This window comes from Xiphophorus maculatus, chromosome 3, assembly GCF_002775205.1.
Source record: "Xiphophorus maculatus strain JP 163 A chromosome 3, X_maculatus-5.0-male, whole genome shotgun sequence".
Lineage (NCBI taxonomy): Eukaryota > Metazoa > Chordata > Actinopteri > Cyprinodontiformes > Poeciliidae > Xiphophorus > Xiphophorus maculatus.
Window position 1 is genome coordinate 14,173,031 of NC_036445.1, and position 10,239 is coordinate 14,183,269.

A 10,239-nucleotide genomic window follows, 5' to 3' on the forward strand; every position below is an offset into this window, starting at 1 on the left:
TGAGTTATGCTTCAGCAGATAAGAAAACATCATATCAAAGTTTCGCTGTTTCATCCGTTTGGGTTTTTAATCTCTGTATAATGCCTCTATATCAAGATCAAACCCACCAGTACTCTTAATTTAATGTTAAAGCCATGCTGCCTGGGATGCACTCAGCTGTCTAATCTGTATTAGAACGTTACATAAGTTGTTTTATTTATTTATTTTTTGACTATTATTATGATTATTAATTAAATTAATGGGTCTACGTAGGCACAGCCATTGTTCAACTTTGATTAATATTTGAAAACACATTTCTGTCCTTGAAACAGAGCTGTGCCACAGAACTGGAATGACTTTTTCCATTTCTTTTGTCTAATGTTGAGAATGTCCAGAACGTTAGTGGTGGCGGTCTCTTGGTTGAACGCATTTTGCACTCATGTTTTCAAATGACTCTGTGCTCCACTGTGTCACAGGGTATTTCCCAAGCACTTGCCAGCTGCTTGAACAGAGCAGGAAGCAGGCTGAGTTCCTCTGTGAGAATACCTAATGCTCTACATGTTCCACATTGATTGTACTCTCCCCTCCAGTTTTTCAAATCATCTGCTGGGCAAGAGCAACCCCCACCCGCCCCTCCCGCCTTCCTTCTTCTCCCATGTATCTGTACCAACCCTCAATCTCTTTTACTGTCCTGAACTCATCCTCAACATAGAGGACAAGTGTTATCATCCTGCTGCAGATGTCTCATGAAGGAGGGGGTCTCTCAAACCCCCCTACTGGCTGCAACAGTACTAAGCAGCTGATTTCCTCCTGGCCTTTACAGTAGTACAGCCCATTAGGCTTACTGAGGCAGCCATGCCTAGTGAGAAGACCTTGAGCCGTCGTGATATCTCAGCCCCACAAGACACCAGAGAGGACTAAAAGCTGGAGGTCATCAGAATGACGGGACTGGACTCCTAATCTCTCTCCACTCCTTCGGGGGGTGGCGGGTGGGCAGGGGGAGAATTGCAAGCATGCAGCGTCCCCTACACGCAGATTAAACCCCACAGTCTAACCGAGGCTTAAAATACTGCTAAAGTCCTCCATGCATGAGGTTTTGCATTAAATCTACATGTTTTATCTAGCATTCAGCAAATAAGTAGTGGGAGGTAAAGCAATTGCGAAAAAAGTTCAAATTTATCTGAAGCTGCTGTCAGCATGAGATTTTATCTGGTGAAGCAAGTGTAAGAAATTACAATAGACCCTGATGTGAAGGTGTGTGCTTTAGGTTCGACAGTGTTTTGTATGTTTCAGGGTCTTACTTTAAAAAAAAAAAAGAAAACAAAGAAAGTAGTCCTGGTGTTGATCTTTTCTGTTGATGTAGTCAAGTCGTAAAGACTCCTCGTTTGACTAGCCAACAACTTTGCTTACAAACAGACAGAGGAAGCCTCCATCACTTTTAACTCTTTTGTGTAGAAACAATTTGGGATCACAGTTGAAAGGAAATGCGTAGTTTACATAAGTTTCTGAGAAACTGGGAGCTTCACAACAGTGTACACCTGCATAATATAAAACCTCTCTTTCCACGCTACATGATAAATGGGTGCTACTCGTTTCACCCCTTTTTCATTTTGTACCTCTGCAGATTTTGTCAGTGGGCACCCAACTTCTTGTGGAAATCCTGTGCATTATTTCATCCAACAATATGCACCTGCCAGGTGGCGTTTATTGCCCAATATGACAAATAACAATTCAAAGTAATTTTTCTATAAGCCATTCATGGCCCATTCCAGTTCTATGGATACACTGAATAGCTATAAGCTTGGTGATGATATTTGGAACAAACTGTAGCACAAACGTTTAAGATGTGCGTATAAAATTTAATTAAATTACACATGGGACCTAGATGTTTTTGACCATATCTTTTCACTAATCATTGAAATACTTCTAACCAACTCAAAATAAACCAATGCCATGATTTAAATACATGGGTTTGAAATACTTTGTTACATAATTTCCCACATCAGCACCGAGACATGCCTCAACTCATATTAGTCATTAGTCTGTCATCTCTGTTAAGAACCTCGTTTGCTAAGCAGCAACTACATCTCTTCTTTCCTGGAGCACTCATTTCATAATGACTCTGCAAGATCTAATCCAGATTGCGGGGGTGTGCGTGTGTGTGTGTGTTTGTGTGCTGCACCAGAAAAAATCAGAGAGGAAGCCAGATAAGGAGAACAAGGAGAAAACATTTAAAGCAGTAAAAAGGTACATTTTATGCCTACTGGCACACACATAGAACGGAGAATACCGAGCCCGCGGAAATCCATTAGTGGAAACTGATTATCACAAAAATTAATTGAGTGTAAGGCTGCGTGTGTGTGCAAGTGTGTGCGACTGTGAGAACACACTTGCAGTTAGAGGGAATCTGGTTGTCCTTATCTCCTTTCCCGTCCATTTTTTAAAAAGATAAACAAACCCTCTTTGTCACTATCCGGAAAGACAGATGGAAGGTGGGAGGTGCATGATTCTGCATTGATGTATTCCAACATAAGGGCCTTAAACCCATCGTCCAGTAGTTAGGAGGTGCTGGCAGAGTCTGGATGGGCGGCATAGTCTTCCTATTTTTATCTAATCTTTAGCTGTGCTAAAATGTGCTTTCCTGCATTTTTCTTCCCTTTCCTGTCAATTCCCTTGTTCCTCTTGCTCATTAATCACAGAAACTACTTTGTTATTTTGCTTAACCAGTTTTGGTTTTATGCTAATGGGACAGAAGTTGAGCAGCTTTAACCAAAGATTGGGTGAAAAATTATGACTGACTAAACACAGATCGAATCAGACTTCACTGAGCCTATTCCCCAGATACAGCATAGTGGATCCTGTATGCTAATATAAGAGGGCAGAATCAGAGCTAAAAGTATATTTAAATGCAATTTTATGACACAAACCACAATGAATGAAAAAACAAAACTTCTCTTGGGGATAGAGATGAACTAGAGCTGCATGATATATTGGCACTAACATTGGTATATATCAGTAATTTTTAACATACAGGTATTGGTCTAAATCAGCATTGTGGTTGTTTTTTTCAAGGTGTTGGAAGGGTAGTAAAATTTATATATATATATATAATGAAGGAATATCAAAATGTTCGCTGGTTGAATAATTAACTAGCTTGCATCTCACTCTGTTTTGGAATTCACATTAGAACATATTTAATATTCAGACTGAAGTCCAGTTTTTTTTTTTACATATATTGCCAGTAATTTAGCAATCCTTTCACAAAATGTGGAAAAAAAACAAAATGTGAAACAGTACAAAGTATACTGAATAAGCAACCAAGTATCAATTTTAAATAGTGTTTGTCTTATGGCCACAGCAAGAACCTGAAGAAAATGAAAATAATAAGTTTTACATTTTTACTTTTCTAACTCCCTGCAACATAAAAAGCACATTTTAACAGACATCTAAAAGCCATCATAGTCAATTTCATGCAACTACTTAGTTAATGCATACAAATATTAAGTTAACTTATTTTGAGATAGACCTTGGATGAAGAAAATCTTATTTTTTTCTTTCTTTTATGTCAAAATTGGTCATATTTTGACAGACAATTAAGCTTTTTGGTATTCTTACCATGTTTTCTCTGCTTCCCAAGAGTATTCATAGTTTAGATTTTATTGGGTTTTGCAGTTTATAACAAGGGAAAGATATACTGCATAGGATGAGGGCCTGTAACGATATTTTTTCACTGTGTACCATTAGTGCAATCTATTTGTAAATGACCGTCTTCTGGATGAAAGAGTGCACAGATTCCTACAACCAAGGAAACATGTTCCTATTTTGAACTAGTCTATGCAAAGTTTGCATTTTGTGTTTGTGCCTATGTGGATTTTATCCAGGTGCTCCACTTCCTCTATGTAAACAAACTGTCAACGTGCAGATGGGAACGGGGACAAAGAGGGGATGTAATAATTACGGCTGTAAGGATATCCAAACCCCAAAATATTTCTCGTTGAAATGAATTCTGTCTCATTAAAGGCTCACTAGTTGCTGGAAGCATGTGACTGCATCTAGAGTAGCAAGTGTAAGCTGTTATTATAAGCACCAGGTGTGTGTGTGTGTGTGTGTGTGGGTGTGCGTGTGTGTGTGTGTGTGTGTGCGTGGGTGGGCGTGTGTGTGCTCTAATCTGGACAGATCTATACTTGAGAGTCTTAATTTGAAGTAAGAAAGAACGACCTCCTTGAGTTCGCTCTAAGCAACACAAACATAACAAGCTGATATTAGCTGGGCTGTCTGCACATGTAGCTATGCAGCCTGCAGTCAGCTGCTTAACAGAGTTCTTATGTTTGTTGGTCTGTGTTACATGCAGTTGAAAATAGCTCTAGTCATCCTTCCACTTTTTCTTGCATCTCATATAAAATACTTTAAACTGCAGAAAGGTGAGAAAGAAAGTCATTAAAAAATCTATCTAGAAACAAGAAACTAGCGCACACTTAGAATCAGTTTACACTTCTGAGATTGTGCAGATCCTGTCTTTGTAACAACAAAGGGAGGGGGGATTATTTACTTTTCACAAAATATTGCAGAAATATCCACTTGATCATTATGGGGTTGTCTTTTGAGCCCGATACTCCCAAAAGAATCCTTATTGTACTTTAATGACAATAATGTTTTAAATTCCAGTCATGAAATTAAGCTAAATCAACTTTAAATCAGACGTAATGTATGAAGTATTATGATACATTATACATTATGAAGAAAAAAAAAGTTTTTTATGATATTGTTACAACATGCCATTTAATGCATAAAATGTAATTTCAGCTGAAAAGGGGTGCTAAAATAAAAGATATCAACATTGATAGGAAAGGAAAGTACCTCAAATCATAGAATGACTCACTGAACGCAAATGGACAAAGTAATAAGACCAGAGAGTCTATTTACTTCAGACCCAAAATTTAGAAAGGCAGCAAACAATGTTATCTGCACATCTCATTGCTGTATCAGGTCATGCACCATCAGAATAGATTTTCTATCACACAGTGTGATATGTGATCCACATTACTCATTCCCATTGAACGACGTGCCTAAAGGCTGCAGACGTTCAAAGCGGTTTTACTTTCCATTGCCGTCGTTCTGCGCCGTACGAGTTCGCATGCAGCCATGACGGAGGGTCGAATCTGTGACCTTTCGTGTCAGGAGCAGAACTCCTCTGTGTATCAATCAGCTAAATGCTCTGAGCGCCGACTCTCCTGTTTTAGCTGAGCCTGCAGGAACGCTTCGACATAGGACATGACACATGCATCTGTCTACCTAACAGAAGATGACACAGGAAGATTGAAAAGAATACAGTAAATGTGTCCCGAGGTTTTTGGGCATGCTATGAGAAGCAGATTGGATGATATTCAAATACGTTGGTGCATTTACATACTTCAGAAAAGAAAATCCAAACAAATGTCTCCATCTGCCTATTTTAATTGAATTAATGTTGAGTATATTAAAAGAAGCTGACAATTTTATTGGGACTAATACCACAGTGTAATCCAACCAGCCAACCCTCTCACTGTGTAATCTTCAGTGTAAACCTTCACGGGCAGGTCTCCTCGTATGAAGCTAAAGCCCATTCCTCAGCATAGCAGTAATCCCACTAAGGCTCTTAGAGAGAGAAGTGATTTTTCTTTTTCCAGAATGAAAGGAGGAGGCTTTATGACTATTACAGGCTCACTGCAGACGAGAGCTAATAAATAAACATCTCACAAATCGACTTAAGATCTCGGGGGTTGCAGAAATTGCAAGCAGGTGCTTTAGAAATCTGACTTGAACTGCAGCTCCATCTGGGAGATCATGACTCACTCCCTCCGTCCCCCCCTACCCCTGTTCTCATTGGCATTCCACATTTACTCACACTGACGTTCCAGCACTCCTCCTATCTTTTCCTTTCCAAGTACATCATGGAATGGAACAGCAATCCTAAGCATGTTGTTGAAAGTTCTTTTTTTGTTGTTGTTGTTCAAAAGATAAGATCAATAATTAAAAGGGTTTCTGATAAAGAAACATGAGCCTAATAGTATGTTGATATAATGCACAATATATTCGCTCAATATTGCGTCAGGGCTGTTTTTGCATAACTGCAGCCTGAATGGAGCATCACAACCACAGAAGAGAAGCCTCTCTATGGACACAAGGTCAGGGCAGTTTGCCTGGCATTGAAGCACGGTGACACCATGGGTTTATCAAAGCAGGTATTGGTACTTTTGCCAATGTGTGTAGCTTAAAATAAATCCAGCATCCCCATCTTTTTTTTCCAAAAAGACAACAAGGGCTGCACATTAGTGAAGTTGTAGACACTATTTCAGCAAGAAAAAAGAAAAAAAATCACAGGTTCACATCCCACTGAGCCCCCTCCCACATGTAATGTATATGTTCTCCATTTTTTTTTTTTTTTGAGAACTCTGGCTTCGTCACACAGTCCAAACACATGCGTGGCAGGTTAATTCATGGCAGGTTCACTCTAAGTTGCCAGTAGGTGTATTAATGATTACATACATTATAAATCTAAGTGCTTTGAGAGCCAAGCATTATGTTTTAGCTGTTCTTGACCATTCTTTGCAAGATAATCTGTGTTTGTGGTGGCTTTTGGAAAACTAATTCCAGCTGCACGATACTCTCAAGGCTGAGAATATCTATGTTCCTTGTGCATCTTTTACCTTATTTTCTTCCACTAAACTTTCCTTAATATGCTGGACACAGTACACTTTGAACAATCAGCTCTTTTAGCTATAATGTTTTGGGTTTTAACCCACTTGAAGAGGGATTCAAAGACTGTCTGCCAGACCGCTGTCAGGTCAGTAGTTTTCCCCTTGCTTGCATTGACATTTCTGTATTTCTGTTATAATAACAAAAATAACTTGTAATTGGTCTTGTGCAATAATCTAATTTTCTGAAAAAATTTAATTGAGTCTTATAAGTTGTAAGTCATCAAATATATCTGAGATAAATGTTTGATAGTTATTAACCCATAAAAAAAACTATAATGAAGGAGATTCACGTTTAAGCTTATTTGCTTAGATACATGAACTTTTTGATTACACTAATTAGCAGAGATGCACTTGTACATAAGTACTCCAACCTCAGACAAGATCAGAGTTGAGAGGTGAAAAAAAGGTCAAGTTTATTAAACTGAGTCTCCTGTTAATACTCATGGGAAAGGGTGGGCTTGGGAGCAGCTGGTGGCTCAATGATCTGTCACTCTCCTCCTCTCTCATCCACCTATTGACGCAGACAGATGAATCGAAATCTCACATTTGCATCCCCGCATCACGCCCAAACGGTATGCAGAGATGCGACTCATGCATCCCACTGGTTTACATCCATGATTGCTAAAAGATTCAGCGCTCCTTCACGAACTGAATATGTATGACTCCGTCATGTGGAAAAAGCTGCACGACTCCTAAGACGGACGCGTGAACGCTGATTTCATCCGCTGATGTGGCCAGATGGGATGTAATGATATGGGATTTGATCTCCATCTCTTCACGGAGCCAAAAAAGAAAAAAAAAAAAAAAGAAAGAAAAAAAAAAAGAGGCCTCTGATGTCAGATGCAGGCCCAGGCTTGACGCAGCGAGCCAAAATGTACAGTAAATCCCATCCTTAAGGACTGACAGTGAGATCAGCATTCATGTAAAACACCAGAATTTCCATCTCAAACATATTCGTTATTTTCTAACGCCAAGTCATTACTCCTGATGACATCTGCGCCAGGGTGCATTTACAAATTAAAACCAGCTGACTATGAGTATTTCAGTATTTATGGGAAGAGAAAACAGTTGCATGCGTGGATAAAACAGTTGGAAAAAAAACAACAACAACAAAAAAACAATCTCATAACACCATTCGGCAAAACAAACAGACATAACTGCAGTGCGCTGTTATAATTCACTCAGATTGGGTCGCTCTTACCTCGACGTTTTCCAACACGCAATAGGACAATACAGCCACCAGGACGGGAATTGCGGTATGCCCCATTTTCTCGCCTTCCTCTGCGCCTTTTTTATTTAAATAACGAAGTTTCTAATGTCCTATTTCTATGTGTCTATGTCTCCAACATAAGCTGTCTGGTTACATCGGCCGAGGCGGCGGACACTGCGTTCGTTCGTCAGCGGATTGACTGCGTTATCTCCTGCGTCCTCCTCCTCCTGCTCGCTCTCGCCAGCGGGCTCTCCAATGGCAGCCTAAGCTGTTATGGGGATGAAGATTGGCAGAACCAAGCCCTGTTTCTGCGGGTGTTTGTTGGAGTCTTTACTTAGGGCGACCCTTCTGTGACTAGGTCAACAGTGACATCTGGTGGAGAAGGCTGGAGAATGCACAACAAAAATATTTAGTCGTGTGGGTTGGAGATTAAAGCTTTATACGCCATTTGTCTGCCATCCATCCATTGGCAAATATATATATTTCTAGCTGAAAAAGTTAATGTCAATAAATCCACAGCTTTCTGGCTTAATATGATTCCCATAAGTTTGTTTTACTTGTTCTTCATTTAAAAGAAATCATTGGAAATAATAAAATATTAGCCATAATAAACATTTTACTCATCCTTTAAAAATGCAGCAAGAAAACAAGCTTTAAAGAAACCTAATCTGGATGTATCGGAAATAGATTAGGCATTTATGGTAAAGGTGATTGAAAAATCAGTATATCAATAAATTGACTCCTTTTTTTAAGAAAAGACCTGAACAATATATTTTAATGGCTTTTGAAATCAACAACAACAACATTTGACCAGGTATTAAACATTGTTGATTTAATGCAATATTCTAAGCCTTTATGCAATTTAATTACTTGAAAGTAGAAAATCCTCATAATTAACCAAAATAAAGGCTTAAAAACATCAGTTTGTGTGTAAATTAACCTATAAACTGTGCTGTACTTTGTGAATTAAGTTATTAAAAATGAATGAACTTTTCAATAATATTCTAATTTACTGAATGACTGTGTATGATCAGAATATGAAGGACTACAAGATCACCAACACCTGGAGACAAATCTATGCCGATGACATACGACCTTATATTACCACTTGACCACAATTCACTGGTAGTAGAAGATTTCTTGTTACCAGTCAATAAAGTATATGAATTTCTGCTTAAAACAAATTACAGAAAAAGTGGTACAAGCTATTTCTCAGAAGGTAATTTTTCTGTAAGGGCAGCTGTAGAGATTTCTGTAAAAACACAATCAGGCATCTGCAGCTCCTTAAAAATGGTTCTGCCAGAGTTCTAATTTCACACTGGACCTTAAGTCTCTTCACCAGCTCTGTGTTGGTAAAAGCATTGCATTAAACATCCTGTTGGAGCTTACTGAGTGGTCTTAGGCCTAAATACATTCCAGAAACCCCTTCAGGTCACACAAGATCTCATTATTCTGTGTTCCCTCAATGAGAATTGAACAGTAGGAGGCAGTATTTATTTATCTATCCTCCCCGGGTCTGGTACCAACTGCCTGAAAACCTGCGATCTTAAGAAACTGTTGTCTTCTTAAAATCAAGACATAAACATTTCTGCAGCATACCCAGAGAGGTCAAAGAATGCATCATCATTTCTATTGTGAGTTATCTTATTTGCTTAAATTATACAACATAATGTCACATAATTTGTTATATTTGTCTTTTTGATGTATCAAGGTTTTCGTGTCTCTGTTCCTTTGTTCTTTCTTTAAAACACATTAAATAAATATATAATAATAGTGCTTTACAAATAAGCCGTCCATCCATCCGTCCGTACATACATACATACAGGCCATTCAAATGTTTAATGGCATCTTACTCATTTAACAAAAGATCACACAGAATATAGTTTGAATGTAAAATTGCACTGAACAGAAAACAAGCAAAGTAGGTAATTAAAAAAACATTTAAACGAAGTAGATGTGCATGAATCTAATGCAAATATGCACGAGTGTAAGTACAGAAAAATACGTCTCAAACTACAATTGAACACAAAAGCAAATCATACAGAGCAAAGAGAAAATTAGAAACTCGAAAGAAAAGAGCTATTTCTAAGAGTAAATATTTCAGAATATTTTCCACTTTTAGATCAACCATACAACAACTGATTTATTAGAACATGTTTCATTGTTTTTGAAACAAAACTATTTCATTGAGTTTAAACAAATAACCTTTATTTTATACTCAGGTCAATTTGCTCCGGTTGTTTGAAGACATTGTTCTCCTGCCTTACATGCTTCATCTTTCCAGCTTTATAAATGAGATAATGAAAGACATGA

General features: G+C 38.2%; 1 protein-coding gene across 2 annotated transcripts in view; it reads right to left on the bottom strand.

The window, feature by feature from the left end:
* Positions 1–8,222, bottom strand: part of aplp1 (amyloid beta precursor like protein 1) — a 49,877-nt gene extending 41,655 nt beyond the window's left edge. The window contains exon 1 of one of the 2 annotated variants that reach the window (XM_005798422.2): positions 7,918–8,222. In XM_005798422.2, coding sequence (XP_005798479.1) covers positions 7,918–7,983 — 66 coding nt within the window. In that variant the 5' untranslated portion in view covers positions 7,984–8,222. The remainder of the gene's footprint in view (positions 1–7,917) is intronic. The other variant, XM_023330506.1, reaches the window with a different exon arrangement.
* Between the last annotated feature and the right edge of the window lie 2,017 nt (positions 8,223–10,239).